At 40.1% G+C, this 17071-nt stretch overlaps 1 protein-coding gene across 4 annotated transcripts in view; it reads right to left on the reverse strand.

The window, feature by feature from the left end:
* Nucleotides 1–17071, reverse strand: part of PTPRO (protein tyrosine phosphatase receptor type O) — a 145184-nt gene that overhangs the window by 41268 nt on the left and 86845 nt on the right. For all 4 annotated transcript variants that reach the window (XR_002465792.3, XM_077783262.1, XM_021535161.3 and 1 more), the window contains exons 3-10: nucleotides 15465–15623; nucleotides 13473–13625; nucleotides 11453–11902; nucleotides 10891–11052; nucleotides 8065–8264; nucleotides 5646–5766; nucleotides 3507–3700; nucleotides 1019–1130 (exon numbers count right to left, since the gene is read on the reverse strand). Coding sequence is in view for 3 of the 4 variants with exons in the window: in XM_077783262.1 (XP_077639388.1) it covers nucleotides 1019–1130; nucleotides 3507–3700; nucleotides 5646–5766; nucleotides 8065–8264; nucleotides 10891–11052; nucleotides 11453–11902; nucleotides 13473–13625; nucleotides 15465–15623 (1551 nt within the window). In the remaining variant the exon portion in view is untranslated. The remainder of the gene's footprint in view (nucleotides 1–1018; nucleotides 1131–3506; nucleotides 3701–5645; nucleotides 5767–8064; nucleotides 8265–10890; nucleotides 11053–11452; nucleotides 11903–13472; nucleotides 13626–15464; nucleotides 15624–17071) is intronic.

A 17071-nucleotide genomic window follows, 5' to 3' on the forward strand; every position in this document is an offset into this window, starting at 1 on the left:
CTGCAGCTTTAACTGCTGCTGACTTTTCTGTCGTGGTTTTCTGGGGCACAGGCTGTATGTAAATCATCATTGCAAATGGGTCTTGTTCAGTAACTTTTCCAGGTGCATTCTCCGACTGTCACCAAAAAGAAAATGTGGGGCTAGGCTAGTGTCTGCTTTGGAGTGAGTGGTTGGGACATTATACCCTGATTTTCCTTGTAATTGGATTCCTGCAGATGGAAAAGTAGAGCAAGTATACTTCATTGCATCTCACAGTAAAACTGAATTATTTACTGCTTTCAGTCACCTCAACTTCAGCAAAGGGAATTAAACAGTGATACTTAAAAGCAAAATGATTCAATGGAGGGCTCTGACTTTTGGCCTAACCATCCTGGATGCTGGGAGCACATGGCAAGGCGCAAACAGGGCCTCTCTCATGCTGCTCCCTCTGATCTGTTGGACATACTGAAGATTCAAATCTAAAGAGTCTGCCAAGAGATGCCAGGGTGTGTTAAATCCATGGCTGGTCCCAAGTGGAAGAGGAAAATCCATGTGGTTGTATCAGCTCACTCATCTTGGTGCTGCACAAGTCATGCTCTGACTTGCGGATTACTGGGAGGGTGATAAAACACTTGGAAATATTGCAGATTAATAAAAAAGTGTTCCATAATATTAAGAAACCTGAGAATTCAGGCTTACTAATTTACCTATTAGCTTCTCCATGTGTCAAATGTATGGTGTGGTAAAAGTGGAGCAGGACCACTGGCCCTCACTGGAGCCAGGCATTCAGCTGATGGAGGATTGCAACAGAGCAGTCAGGCACTGTGCTGGGCACAGGAAAAATTTATTTATATGTTCATTAAAAGCAGTCCTCAGAGACTTAAAATAATAGAAAACCAAACAAAAAAAACCCACAACCTAAAAAACACTTAGCTGATACATATCCTAGCTTGCAACTATCTGTAGGTGAAACACAGCACCCAGGTCAGACTTCCTCAGTGCTTCTGCCCCCAGGAGCATTCCCAGAGTGTTTTCATACCTGTTATGAAGCTGATGGTGGAGCTGTCACAGCAGCTCATCTCTGGGTCCCCCCAGGTCACCATGGTGACCCGGAAATTGTAATACCAAGCAGGCAGCAGGTTGGCTATTCTCTGTGAAGGGACAAAACACAAAGAGCAGCTCAGGAGACAACTCACCAGCATGAGGCAGGACTTCTGAAAAACAACAGTATTTATAAACCTAGTGCCCACACTCATTTTTCTGAGCTCCCATTACTCCCTTCAGTGGAAATCTCTGAAATTTGGCCTTTCAATTTACTAAAAAAAAAAATCTCTGTGGGGGGAGCAAACACAGCTGTGATGGCTCTGCTGCTCATCCACATCCACCTGGTTGCAGGTTCTGTCCACCATGGGAATCTCAAAGGATTTCCAGGGTGGTAAGAACCATTCATACAGAGCAATCTTCCATCACAATTCCAGTGTGATGAAGGCAAAATCTTCAACTGGAAAATGTAGGTGTTTCTAGTTTGATTAAATGGGGTTTGAGGATAAATTAGAATCAATGCTTTTGTCTCAGATATTGTCACTTTAAAAGATGTATTTTTATCCAATTTTCCAAGTGTATTTCACTTTCTCTTATCATTTATTATAAATGGAATAGGAATGAAACATAAATGACTTATGAGACATAAATTATATATGTAAATATAAATTAGATATAAATGAAGCATAAAAAGCAATGATATATTATAGTATCGTGTGCAATATTTAAGTTAAAACTCTAATTCTTCCACTGACAGCACAGAACATTTAAGATATTGATCTTTAGATGAAAAGCCTCTTGATATTTTTAAAATTCAAAATAAAAGCAATTTGAAAATAACAACTTCAACAATATAGAAACTGCTTTTTTTGCAGATCTCTGTTGTTTGCAGTGGCCTTTTTCCTCCAGATACTACAAGACAGTGCAAATATAGGTGATGTGATCTGTTCTTTTCATGATTTTTGGAAGAAGTTGTATCCATCCTTGAAGATGATTGGACTTCTGACATGCCCCTGGTGTCATATTGGAAATACCAACATCGCTTTGACAATTTTCAAGTAACTTGCACAGCACAAATGAATGAAGCAACTAAACAGAGTGAAAAGACAAATCCATTTCCAAAGGTTCTTATCAAATGTTAACTCTCCAGGAAATAATGCTTGATTATTTTACGCTGTTGGAGACACTGATTTTTGATTCTCATTGTTGCATCAGAATACACCACTCAGAGGTGTTAGCAGGGATCAGTGGGACTCTAGAGCACCATTAGAGAACCCAAACAAAAGTTCACCAGTCCCTACCGGTACAAGAATAATAGGGAAACATTCTTTTCCTAATTCACGATTAGTCTTTCAAATTATCCTTGAAGAAATGCTCACTTTAGCTGCCATTTTGCATTTCAGATTGAAATCCAGACAAAGCAATTCCAACTTGGTGGCTTCCCTGAGCAGGATTTGCAAGAGTAAGGGACAACATCATCTCCTTTTCTAATGAACCACATTAACTCTGCATGATAGCTTTATTTCTTGGATCACTTAGATCACTCAGCTATTAATCTATTGGTGCTGAGTCATGATTACAAGATATTAATTACCAGTTTGGTAAGTTATTTTTGTTTTTAATTTCCCTGGAGATTTATGTGCTAGATTTATAGTCACATACCCAATTACAGTAAAGCTGCTGGATCCAAAATGACTCCACAAATGGTATTATGCAAATCAGTTACAGTAAATCACTGTAGCTCGCACCAGCAGCAGAAGTTACTGCTTTTTTGCATACTCATAACTTTCTTGAACAACTAATTTCAGCTGGAATTGCCTTCTCTAGCACTACAGCAAAGTCTGAATAAAATCTTTTCACCTTCTTCAGGAAATAATGGAAAACAGGAGGAAAATATTGCTTTATATCTGCAAGGACACCTGTGAATATATGAGTGTGTTCTTACAGAGACCAGCGCTGACCTACTTAAAACCCTGGCCTAAAATTTGGCAGCTTCAGAAGCATGAAGGATTTTTTCCATAAAAACCAGAGCTAAGCCTTCCACATGGCACACTGAGAGACCAGCCTCCAAGCCCCAAATCCATACTATCAATATTAATTATGTAGATAAGCCTTTGCTCTACACCCCCTGAGGAGATGATGGAACTTTTAAAGCCTTGACTGACAAACTGACCCACAAACTGAAGCTGCCTCTGGACTTGCTGAAAAAAAACCAAACCAAACCAAAACAAAAACAAACAAACAAAAAAAAATAGGCTAATCTCCTGTCTCATTGCTCTGCTTAAAATTTAGCATGGTTCAGCTGGCAGTGCCTTACTTTAGCCTTACAATGGCACCATTGGCCATTTTCTCTGCTTTGCTGGGGAAAAAAACATGCCAGGCTTAAAGGCATATATATATATACATATTCATGGAGAAACAGCTGGGAAAAAAAAGTGTCACAAGGTGCCAGGCATGGGAAAGCAAGGCAGGAATGGTCACTTTACCACTGAGGCAGTCAAGGAGACAGTTGCTGCTATTTCATAGTAGGTTGTCCACTCCGAGGTCATGGTTGATGGGTTGAAGTAAAACATTTCTACCACGTATTTCCTGAACACCCCAAGGAAAGGTCTGTTCCAGCTCAGAACCACAGAAGTAGGTCCCAAAGGGTAAAGTGTCAGATCCTTAATTCCTGTGGGCACTACAAAGCAGAAGTTATGGTTAGCAATGCATATATGTTATCAGTTGCACTTTATTTTAAAAGTATACCTTTCCTTAATCAAGTTCTACCTATTTCTGGTTTTCTCATGACTAATCTTCAAGAACTTCCTGGTCACAAGCAGTTGAATACTATTTTTTAAGCATTTATTCTCCAGTTTAAAACTACTTTTTCAGAAGTGGTTATAGACCACTTTGTGTTGGCTGCTTATCTTGAGATAAAGAACACATCTTGCTTTCTCATAAATGGAGGGTTATATTCTACTCTGAAAATCAGGATGCCTAGGGGATATTTCAAGATGCTCAGAAACAAAAGCATCAAAATCCAGAGCACCGTAAGAAAGGAAAGTTTTCACCTCTAGCCCTCCTTCCCTGGGGAACCCAAAGGTTCTGTCATGTGCTGCTATTCTTGCCTCGCAGATGGCAACACTGAGAAAGAGTCAAGTGATTTGAAGAATGTCACCTTAAGGGTCAGCTTCTGCAACCTGTATGGTCTGGAAAGCAATTATTCTTCATGACTTCACTGAGGCTACTTAAATAAGGGCTTGGAGCTAACATTTGCCAGGGCTGCAAAGCCCCAGCTATTGCACACCGGGTCAGAACCCAGAGCAGCACCCAGGTTATTTCAGCCCATGTTTGCACATGGCTGCCTTTACCTTTATAAATCGTTTACCACATCTTTGCTTTGCTTTCACTTAATTGCTAATAAATGTGAAAATGAGCCTTAGGATAATGTGGGGAGAATGGAATTCTTCTTAAAGTGCATTTTATTTTATTTGAGTTTCATTCGTTGTTAGCCACCACTGGTAAGTTCACAGAACAATTTGGTTTTCAGTTTTATTATTTTATTATAATATTCAATAAACTGTTATGAAATGACAACTCATGCCACTGTTGTTCTACTGCATAAAAACAGACACTTTATAACATGAAAGTTATGAGATGTTCTATTTAGAAACTTATTGCCATTTTAGTTTTGTAAGAAATTTTCATGGTTATAAGGCCATAAAAAAGTGGAGAAAATGAAGGAACTTATTTGCTTTGGGTATACATGATTTTACTTTGGCAAATAAAAGAATTTTTCAGATTTTTGAATTACGGTGAGAAAGAAGATCAAAGTGTTTGTGAAAACTGTCCAGTGATAGAAATTTTAACGTTAAAGTATATATAAATATTTACGTACTAATTTTTCCTTTCCTGAAATATAGCATACTTTACAAATTTTTATTCAGACCAAATTTATGAAAATACATAAGAAGATTGACTAGAATGAAAAGGCTCTCACCATAATCACTAGGCCACATATTGGCTTTTATTTAAGGATTAAATTCTTAACAGGATAACATTTTTTTCTGTTTCACTTTCTTCCCTACATCACAGAGAGAAAGCAACATTAAAAATACTGAAGATGTCTAAGTTTCAGCCACCTGCTGTCCCACGGAACAGACTTTTTGTCAAAAGGAGAAGCTGGGTGATACAGGTTAAATATTTCTCTGCAAATGCAACTCTGTACACTGGATCTCTTTCTCTTTTCCCTCTCTCTACTTAATACATTTTGTTTAAGTGGTAATCTTAACAAAATAAATTACACTGAAACTTGAAAGTTATTGAATTCTGTCCTAAATGACCCTTTGTAGGAGCCTGGTGGAATCCTAAATTACAGGTATGGGGGAAGCAGCTCTGCCTATTGGACATAAAACCACATTCTTGAAGATGTTAGTGTCAGTCTCAGAGGGTTCTTCTCCTTTTCAAATCCCAAAGAAGAGAACATTGAGATCCACTCTTAAACTTGAGAAAATCAAGGCGTGGTCTATAGGACTTAATGAACATACTACACATATTAAAAAAAAAAAAAACAACAACAACAAAACAAACAAAAAACCCTAAAAAGAAATAAACGCATTTCAGTCAGTAGGTTCAGGGGTTACCAATGGAAAATGTGACAGGATCAGAGGGAGGTCCAACCAATGGTCCTTTCCGTAGGTAAACCACAACTTGGTACTGGGCACCAGGAACGAGATTTTCAATGAGGCTGCTGCTTGAATTCACCTAGGAGGAGTGGAACTCATCAGATATGAAGCATTTACTTAATTAATAAAAGAATATTGAGACTGTACTTGAATGGCTCCATTTACAAAAGGCATTAATCCAAACACATTGGCAGCAAGAGCTTTATTCATTAACCCCACGTGGCAAAACTGTGGAAGTGGTCAGGACTGACCTCACAAATGATCTGACTCAGAGAATTGCACTTGCTTGGCTGCATAAGGTCAGCTACCTCACTTCAGACCTACCTCTCTCTCTCCTACTGTCAAAGTTTATTACAATATTCGGGCTACATTAGTCATTTTCAGGTGGTGTTATTCAGGATGGAGCATTTAGACCACATGTTTTCAATTAGAGCCTGAGGCTTTGCATCCATCATTGATGCAGCTCTGTGGGGTGAAGACAGCATTTTGGGGAAGCTGTCCTCTGACTGCATCTACTGAGCGACTCCACAATGAAATCAGAGAGGAAATATTCTCTGTCACCTCCCCTCCAGAGCACTACAAACTGTAACTAAGGGGCTTTGTGAGTCTTCTTTTCAGTTTGAAAACATCACTGTTAAAATTTCTGCTGTGCCACACCAGGTTTCAGTCAGAGCTGGAGGCAGAATTCCTGACCAAGTGATTCCTGGTCTGATACAACAGCAAGAGGCTTATCTTCTGAAGACTCCACAAACAGCAAAAGCACAGAGCAGCTTTGAGGAAAAGCCTTCACACATCCTTTCTAGAGCTGCAGGCTTGTATTTCCTACTAATATTTTCTTCACAACCTTCTCAAAGTCTGCACCACAGCCACCTTTGCATTGGTGGCTCATTGCAATGCACATGAGTGTATCACTGCCAAGCACAGATTTAGTGAGGAACAGAATTTGTCTTTACCAGCTGCTCTGGAAAGCTAAATCTCTTTTAAATCATGCACCATGTTAGAAATGGGTAGAACTCTGCAGTGCTCTTTTCAGCTCATGGAGAACTCAAACCAACAGCCTTTAACGATTCCAGATATAGTACGTTGATAAAATTTGATACAAATCTATATATTGACAGAAAGAAACAAGCAACTGTATTTAGACTTTTTGACCTACTTGCAGTAAATACACATGTACTTTTACAGTTATCTTGTTTATTCACAGATTAGGTACTTTTTTTTTTTTTGAGTTTGTAGATAAATCCTGCAGTATGTGTGGAAATTATAAATGCAAATGTTTGTGATCTGTGTTTATAACCACCTACTGTACTTTGCTTCCCATATAAATGACTACACTTGTTTAGAACCACCTACTGTACTTTGCTTCCCATTAAGATGACTGCACTTCTAAGAAATACAAGTAACAATGAGATTCTGAAAAACATTTCTCAAACGGTCACGACAAGACACAAGAATTTAAATTCACAGCCATTCTTGAACTGAAACTCAAAATTTCTACAGAGATTAATTTTACAAGGCATTTTAAGGGTAACAAATTCTCTGTATTAATTCACTGGCAGGGCTGATCATGAAGGCAAAGGAAATTATTTACAAGGATGCCAGCAGTCCCCTCCATTCCCATGGGTGGGCTGAGGGTACAGCAGGGCAGCTCTGCAGCCCTTTGCAGACTCCTCCATCACACACGTTCAGGGAGCCAGACAGAAGCCATGGCCCTGCTCAGAAAAAGGCTGTATCAGCATCTTGGTGAGGTTATTGAGATGTGGGCTAAAATCTTTCTAATTGAAGCCACGTGCCACTGACCTATCACAGGCACAGAGCCTGCACTCACTAAGGGTTTCAAGTAGCAGAAAATTGTCAAGTTTTGGGGTTCAGGATTCTTGATGGTTATAAACACATCCCATAAAGGACTTGTCCATACAAATCACTGGTGGTCTGAATTGCTTTTTTTTCCCCAGAGCTGACACCTTTTCCTAAGGATGAAAAGATAAGCTGGCTTATGATCATCTTAAAACTTCCAGAAAATTTACAGTCAGGTTCTGCACTCAAATGTGAGACAGCTAAGAAATAATTTATGCTACTTGGAGGATAACCATGCATGTAAGCACTTCACTGATTACAGATGCACTGCAGCACGTGCCTGAGTGAAGCCACAGCAGAAACACCACTTTAACAACGCTGTGGTGTACTGCACATCCTCACTCCTGACTGCTGTATTCTCCCCTCCACTCAGCACCAGCCACATCCCTCCCTCTGGGCTGCAGAAGGGAGCAGCTGCCACTGTCCTCTGCAGCCTGAGAGAGCCCTGGGCCACAAGGACTCTAAACAGCAGTGTGATTTTGTTACTGGATTGGAAAATGCTCCAGCTTCTGCTCCTTACCTCGGTGCAGTAGTGTTTTTCAAGCCTTTGGCTTTCCTTTTGCTTCTGGCAGGTGAGGGAGAGCACAGACACGATGGTGCTGTTGCCACTGCTCTCGTGTGACGCCGTCCAGGAAGTCAGGGCAGTGGTGGAGCTCAGCACCGTCACAGTCACACGCTGGGGCTTCTCAGTGAGCTCCTCTATCCACTCACCTGTGGGGCCTGGGACATGGCCCAAAAGCACAGGTGAGCAAGCCACTCCATCCATTTGAGGCACACATATTAAAACACCCTTCTTTCAGGGAATTATTTACAGCTGGTGAGGGAGGCTGGACTGGCAGCTCTCGACCCCACAGCTCCTAGGTAGCAGAAGTGGCAGCCCCTGGGAAAACCTGCAGCAGAGCCCATGACAAGGGAAACGTGCCTTCTGAAAATTCAGAGGGCAGTATTCTCTGCTGCTTACCAGAAACCACCCAGCAGGATCAGATTTGCTCCAAGGGAATGCTTAAAAGCACTGACAGCCAAAAATGTACAGATCATTGACCAGTATTAAAGGATAAGCACACAGATTTTTTCATCTCTCCACATACTAAAACACCCTGCAAGTGCACCATGACCTCAAAGCATGAAAATCAAGTTTACAGAGGTCACCACAGTGAAGAATCTCATTCTTTTTGGAGCACTTGGTTGAGAACACAGCATTAAATATAGATAAAACAACAGTTTTGAAAATAACTAGCTAGATCTGGTTAAAATTTTGTGTTTCATGAAAACAGCCCATTTTTCTTGTCACTTTTAAGTGATACTTGTGACTGCTCTCTCCTTGACATTCTTCCTCCATGCAGTTCTAATGGTAATTTACATTTATTGATAAAATAAAACAAATGCCAGAGCAAGAATGTGGTTTAAAATCAGCCTATATGATTTGACTGCTGACTGGATGTAAGAAAAATACGTAACACAAGGCAGTAATTTGACAGGGTGATTCACCAACCAAGCATTACAAGGAAAATATAAGACTGACCCTGTGGGCAAAAGACCCACACCCACGCAGGTAAAAAAGAGGCATTTGATCATTAGATTATTCTCTGGAGACAGAGGATGCACATGTTGCTCTCACTATTCAGAAACTCTTTCAGCATTGGCATTAAGGCAGCAGAGATGCCTCATGTCATAACCCAGAGTTGTAGTCCCCACACAAAAACCCTACTTGATCAGACTCAGAAAGAGGAATGGAAAAGCAATTTCAACCTAAGAGTATTAGTTCATATCTCCAATTTGGCATTCTATCAGAGATACGTATAAAATCTATCTAAAATACTAAGGACCTTGCATTTGACAGACTAAGACAACTGCCAAGAACCCTGATTTTGTTGTAAAAGCCTGCAGAACTAACTGACAAAACCCAAAAAAACAAAGGTTCTTACACGTTATATGTAAAATTAAAATATCCTTGCCTTCCTGTAACACTTTTATACTTCATCTACAATGAGATTAAGGTTCGTCCTTAATCTAGCCATCCATACCCCTATACTTTGGGTTAACATGTTCTCATTTCTCTCAGGTCCACAGTTAGCATGGTGAACACTTTAAGCATTAAATACTGCTTAATGAAAATAAAATATGTCACAATTTACAAAATACAACAACATTTGGCACTAATAGCAATGCTATATATATCTTTATCTACTTTAATGCTTTTCATATGATGAAGCTGTCCTAAACTATTCCTAAAGAAAAGCAGAAGACAGTGAAATAACAACAGCAGAGACCCTCTCTCTCATGTGCTGTTTTCTGGATGTTTTCCAATTATTGTTTCTTCCAACTATAAAGTTGTTAAAAATGGGAGCAATAGTGGGATTGCTACATACAGTCCAGCATTATGATGACTTCAAGTTTAAATACCTAGTATTTGTAAATGTTATGAGCTACTAAAGGTGCAATTTTTATTCATAATATACTGAAGTGCTTGACTACATTTCCTTTTAATAGGATTTTTTCTGCCAGCTTTGGCTACTCTGTTTTGTTGCAGCATTCATGGTTTGGGGAGGCATTATCTTTTCACATGCAAAATTGCGCAGTGCTGCAAGTATTCCCCTGTTCTCATTCTATGGGCATTTTGTAGGGCATATCTATTTCCTTTTGCAAAAAAAAAAAAAAAAAAATACTAAGGTGACCACAGCCATTGAAGGATAATGATCTGAATTCACCAACACCTGTCTCACTTGCTGATCCAATCATCAGTCATGGTATTAGTTTACACGGTAGTGTATTATTACTTTGTCTTTTACTAAATCTCCAGTTAAGAAAGTATGGAATTCTACAGGGAAATAATAAATTACTTTTTCTCCTTTGAATTTAGCAGGCTGTACCACTTCATCCACTGTAATTTGCTCTGTGTTCTCTCAGAGACCATTCAGTTTCAGAGTTCAGTGTTTAATTGTGCAATTCTCACACACTCAGCCTATGCTGCCCTTCATCCCTAACACAGTACATACTCCAGGAGTAGGAAAGTTAAATATTTCCAGAGCTCTCTATAACCACCAAATTAATTCTTGGAATTAAGTCCTCACTGTGAGAGGTGCAAAAGGGAAACTTATTTAACTTCTGAACACTGACAATGCATCACTTGCTTTCCTAAGGCTGCCAAGATGGTACAACCAAGGCCCATCCAGGCAGGTTGCAATATATTAACATATTTGCACTATATTTGCTTCTCTGGCACAGAGAATTCCAGAAGACAAGACCCTTGTGATCCATCAGCAGGTTCCAGAAATACCAGTGGTCAAACTCTACATTACAGCTATGTTGCTCATGGAGAAAAAGATGAGTTTGATGAGATACTTACTGATATAAAAGCTAAGTGCTTTTGCTGATTGACTTCCCCGAACTTCACAAGAGCCAGAGGAGCTAAATGTTGTTACAGACAATTTATATTTTCCTGGTTCTTTCAGTTCGGCAACAAATTTGTGAGTGTCCTCACTCACTGTCAAAAATTCTGTGGAGTTCTCTAAATCAGGAGGAAAAAAAAGTGTGGATTAACTGAAATTTGAAAGGTTCCAGTCACCAGGAGAATTATTTACATCAGAAATGCCAATCTCATTTCAGATGTGGGATTAAAAGATATCCAAAAAAACTTTATTCAAACAGTGTGGCAATATGTACAACAGTATAAATCTTGTTTAAAAAAATAGACCTGCAAATTGCAATTTACTCCTCCTCCCCCCCTTACTTTTATGTTGCCCAGCCAAAAGTAGATGCTGTTCAATGCAAAAACTCCTCAAGAAATACATGGGATCTAACAAAGCCCTCTGAAGAACAGTACTAGATAATGAATAATTTGTAGAGGAGACAACCAGCAACAAAATTACAGAAAAGGAGGATGAGAAGGGCACAAGGCTCTGCTTTACCTTCCCTTTCAATATTAATGTTGAAACCATCAAAGGCTGTAGGGGGCTTTGGGGGCAGCCAGCTCAGCACCATCTGCACAGGAAGGAAGGGAGGGGGCTCTGCTGTGGGTCTGCCAGCCGTGTTGGCATCGCTGGCTTCATAATCCCTGGAAACTGCATTGACAAACTCCTCCTCCCCCTCAGAGGACTCGGCCTCGCTGGACCACCAGGACGGCTGCGAGCTGGTTTCATATTCAGTGCTGGTGTTGGAGGGCTTGTCCAGCCAGGCTGCAGAGGTGTTTGCTGCTGGGATTTCAGTAGGGCTGCCAGAAAGATGTCTGCCTTTCTCTTTCCTGATGATTTCCTGCGGTCCCATGAAGGATTCTTCCGCGAAATTCCCACTGTGCTCTTCCCAGTTGTTTCTGTTGATTGGGACAATCTGAACAGAAATGTTTCGGGGTGGGTAAGGAACTAAAAGAGAAGCAAGGATAGTCTTTTAATAGGTATGTTCTGTGCACCTTTAAATATATTAATTCCTCAGACAAATAACATTCTTCTAGGGATTGTTTGAAATAGTTTGTTCTTACTAAGATACTCCCTTCTCTTTCCTATTCTTATACGTATACCAGAAGTGATTGTAGTGGGATCAAGATGAGTATAAATTCACAGCATTATCACTATTAAAGAATGCCAGGAAGTAAAGTAGATGTGAAGCCACAGTAAATCAAACTTCAGTGCTATTATAACAGCATGTCTACTCTAGTATGAATTTTTAACAGTGAATCTTTGTGTCTTCCAAGAAGTTCTTTATCATGCAGAAAAACACCACCTCTGTAGAAATGAATTGAAACATATGCAAAATGAATATATAGCATAGCTCATATTTTAAAAAAATAACCTTCATGTTGCTGTAGGGCTTTTCATATGCTTTTAGCAGCCACCTTTTCACAAGCATTAAACATCAGTTTAAATTTTAGTATTTGTGAAGGCTTGATCTTAAGATTTGGGTCTCCACAAGACAAGATTCTGGCACACAAAGAAGTTACTTCAGCTGATGCCAGGAGGTGAACACACAGTATTTTTTCTGTCTCACTGTAATTGCTTGTCTGCCTCTCCTTACACACTCTAAGTGTGAGTATCCTCTGCAAATAATTTTGCCTGGCACCTTTTAAGCTGGCACTTTACAGCACACTAATTTGTTCAACTTCCATCCCAGCCACAGCCACTAATAGAAAACCAGACTCTACATTCTTGTTGCAGCTCATGTGAAAAATGAGGCATGGGAGGGCAGCAGGAAAAAAAAAGTGATCCTGTTGGTTATGGTTCAATACCTCAACAACTATATTTAGGATCTTCAGGACAGAACTCAGCTGGCATCAGTTGGCTTAGTTCTGTCCAAGGTAATGGACCAACACTAGTGTATTCATCTGAAGATTTGGCCTTTTGATTTTATTGCTGGTACACTTCACTTTGGACCCTGAAAAATGTCTGCAGTCCAAGAGATTAACAAAAAAGTTTTGGGCACCATACCAGGGCCAAATTAAATTAGTTCTGGACCCTGAACAAATGCAATTTTCAGCCTTTGCAACATGGCTGTCTTGGAAATTAAAAGTTCATGCTTCAGGGCACAAAGTGGCCGCCAAGTCGGGCAGCTATGACATTCTTCTCCGTGATGGAAAAGTGCACAGTGAGGAAAATCTCGAGCAGTTCAGCTGTGATTCTGCACAAGGAGACAGACCAACAGAGACAGACCCATGGTCTGCTCAGTGCAGCTATTCCTGTGGCATAAAACCTCATTCCTAGCACAAGGCCTGGGATATCTCATGTGAAGTTATTTTCCAAGAAGCAAGCTTTATAACAGAAACACACAAATTTCCCTCTGCACTGTTTGCCTATGGAACAGCCAAAACATCCTCCTCCCGTGCTCCCAGGGCTGCTTCCACACAGACCCTGCTCTCTGTGGGATCAATCCCCTCCCCACAGCAGCCAGAAAAGCAGCAGTACAGACTTGGAGGAAACATTGTGTAAGAATTTTCATCACCTGTTCTGTGCTGTTTGGGCTCATGCTGGACCCCACTGTATTCCACAAGAGTGCTTTTGTTGAAGGTTGCTTCTGACACCAGCTGAAATGTGATGTTACTGTAGCATATGCCTGGCAGCCAGTGATTGAAAACTGTTTTACCTTTAAAGAAATCTGCAGAAGGTTTAAAGGAAAAAGAAGAAAGGGGGGAAAAAAAGCGGATAATGCATCAAATGTTCGCTTTCTGATAATGTGACTGCACATGGTGAATGGGCAATGTTTTAGATGTTTAAACATTTTCAGCCCACTCTGAGACATGAAATTGTAATAATTCAGTTTGCCAACACTTTTCCTGGCTGCCAAAGCCACTTTGCTACCAGAAAAAAGAAAGACCCACCCCCCCCCCCACCCAAAAAAAAAAAAAAAAAAAAAAGGGCCCAGCACAAGAAACATGAGCTGTTTTTCACTGGCAAGGGAACTGAATCTGGCAACCTGCTCCACATGACACTGAATATCTCAAAGAGCATCTGACAGCTCTCCTGCAGACCTTTAACTGCTGCACACAAAAGTGTCTTTGGTCTTTTGCTGACTGAGGCCCAGCATTTTTGGGAGATGTTCAAAAGAACACCTGCCTGCAATCGAGGGGTGCTGAGGGCTCAGCTCACATCCACCACACCAGAGGGCTGAAGAAAACTTGCTCAGGGCTATCTGGCTGTGTGCAAGCTGATTAGTGAATCTCCTAATTTAAACTGACTCTTATTTATCAGCAGCTTCAGCGTTACAGCCCCCAAAACCATCTATTAACTGTGGAAGAGACAAATGACTGCTTGTATCCCTTTTGTTCTCTGCAAAGAGGTGACCTGTATTTTCTGCCACGATCCAGACTTTATCCTTCTGAACTTCTGGCACTTTATAGCACCGAAAATAGGATTTCTAGCCCCACTTGGCATTGAAGCAAAGAGACTCCCAAATTCTCTGACCTCCTTCTGGAGGTGTGCATCTCCCTCTGCTGACTTTAAAGAGAGCTTCCAGTGACCAGTCTTCTATTCTGGGATTCTTAATTCAGCGCCTAAAATTAAATTCAGCACCTACTGGATTGCCCAGAGATTTTGATTTGATTTTGGATTTTACTGCCACTATGGGATGTTAAGTCATTGGGGTTTCAGGGTCCACAGGCATGTGGGTGTCTTCCTCACCTCTTAGGGTGCTTCCCACAGGACATTTATGGTCCCATTTATATCTCTGAGACAGATACTGTGCTTAAGCTATACTGCAGGGCAAAAGTTGTAAACAAATATATGAAAGGGTTCAGTTATGAACAAATGAAAAAAGAAGGCAGGATTTGCTCTTGTTTGGATCATTCAGGTGGTTAGGTTGGTTGTTTGCCTAGGCTGACTGTCTAGACTGTTAGATAGATTACCCTTGATTAGATTATTTTAGGAACATGGAAATTTCTATTATGCAGCAGGGTTTATTAACTGAGGGACAGCACTGAATGCTGCACTGATGTAATATACAGCACAGCACTGTCACTGCACGGTGATACAGAACCACCAGCTCTGATCCTGTGCCAACAGTCAGCTTTCTTGAATGGGTTTCCCTCCTCTGGGACATCCCAGAGCTTTCCTATCAGCCACAGACCAAAGAGGAAACCTTGGCCAGAGGGAAAAGCCTGGGAGCTTTTGTATTATTTGAACTGACACACAAGTACCAGTGACTGGGGATGCCTTCCCAGGTTCATTTCAGACCGAATGCAAAATCCAGGGCACCAAGTCTTACTCTAAAATCCAAAAGAAATGGAACATCACTACAACTAAGATTCTAGCAATTTAAAAATCCCAAGTGAACCACCAGCTCAATTCAAAGACCCATCCCTTACTTCACAATATACAAGCACATTACCAGAAGGACAAATCATGATATAAATACATGTCAAAACCCCATCTAAGGCCACTGTTTAAAATGTTTCCAGCAGAGTTAGTATTACATTTTGGTGAAATACTTTCCACCTACCTTTGTAGAGCATTGTTCTGTAGTCTTTCCCTTCCCAGTAGCTTATATTGACCCTGGTAAAAACATTGTACTTCTCTGGGTACTGAATTTCAAACAACACTCCTGTTTCTGGAGATGGTTTGTAATCATAGATAGAAACATTGCTCACAGGAAGTGGTTCTAAAGGATATACAAACAAAAGAGGAAAAAAAAGGAAGAAAGGGGTAGATTAAAGGGGCAAATTGGAGTTACTTGCACATATACAATATCAATGAAAATAAATGCTTCTGTAGGTATGATAAATACAATATAAATGAAAATAAATGCTTCTGTAGGTATGGTAAATACAATATAAATGAAAATAAATGTTTCTGTAGGTATGGCACAGGCACTATTAAATCTACCAGGTGATATCTGAGCCTTCACTGATGTGTGGGGCAAAGCCACCACGACACTGTCAAAGCCAGTATTTCTACACTCCCCTCGCTTCAAAGAATGTATCTTCTTAACACTTATGCTTCAACAGCAAAATTTTCATATTTGACATTTAAAAAATGTTATTATTTAAGCACTCACAGCTCTCACCTCAGAAACATTTTCATCTTTAATGCTTGTCAATCATGTAGAAGTGCCCAGACAAAACCAACACAACACTTGAAACTGATTGTGACTTCAGCATAAATTTAGAGCTTTCAAGATTAGCTGAGAAAATTATCAGTGTAATGACCTAAGGAAGCTACATGAATAAAGGTTTCCTATTTTGGTATCTATAATTTTCTTTATTTCATGGGTAGTTATACAGTCCCCATTCCCACCCTGTGAAAGGGTTATCTGTTTATCCACACTAAACTTATACAAAACCAACAGGACCACTACCATTATTTTAAGGATAAAGAACTGAGGTACAGAGAAGTAAAGTGGTCTGTTGGAGACCACAGGAAAAGCCTGTGCATAGGAAGGAGGCAAGTCAGAAGCTGCTCCTCTCTGATCTCAGTAAGAAAAATATCTTCTGTCCTGTGATCTGAAATCCAGACCAGTGTAGCTCCATCAGCTGAGGAAAGCCATGACAGGTTACTGCTGCTGGGAGTCTGCATTGTTGCTGACAATAAGAGAATCACATTTTTATTCAGCCTTCTCTAATCATTAAAAAAATCCCAAGAAAAACTAAAAGAAAGAACACCTTTTGTTCAATGCTCTCCTCAGCAAGAAAAAGTTGACAGCAACCCAGTTATCCTGTGGTTAAGAGGTCCAAGCAAGTTTATACTGTTACCTGATATTTGTTATAGTAACATATTTTAATAGAGATAGTTAATGCAATTATGCCTACATCCTTATAAAGATTAGCATGTTGATTTAGCTCTTGCACAGTATAGGGATCAGATTGCAAAATTCAGGCTGTTGATTAGCACAGCCTTACAGGACCCATTTGACTTCAAAATTCTGCTGCTCTAGGCCCTGGAGAAAAAAAATAATAATTTTTTCCCCCAAAGAGCTTATAGTCACAATGGGCAAGAGAGCAAAAGAAATGGGAAAATCAGTATCAGGAAAATCACCTCCACAGGAGGTGGAGTAGGTTAATCAAAGATGGAAAAGCAAGACTGTAGTGAAAGAGCAAACTAAATCCCAAT

This window comes from Lonchura striata, chromosome 5, assembly GCF_046129695.1.
Source record: "Lonchura striata isolate bLonStr1 chromosome 5, bLonStr1.mat, whole genome shotgun sequence".
Taxonomy (NCBI): domain Eukaryota; kingdom Metazoa; phylum Chordata; class Aves; order Passeriformes; family Estrildidae; genus Lonchura; species Lonchura striata.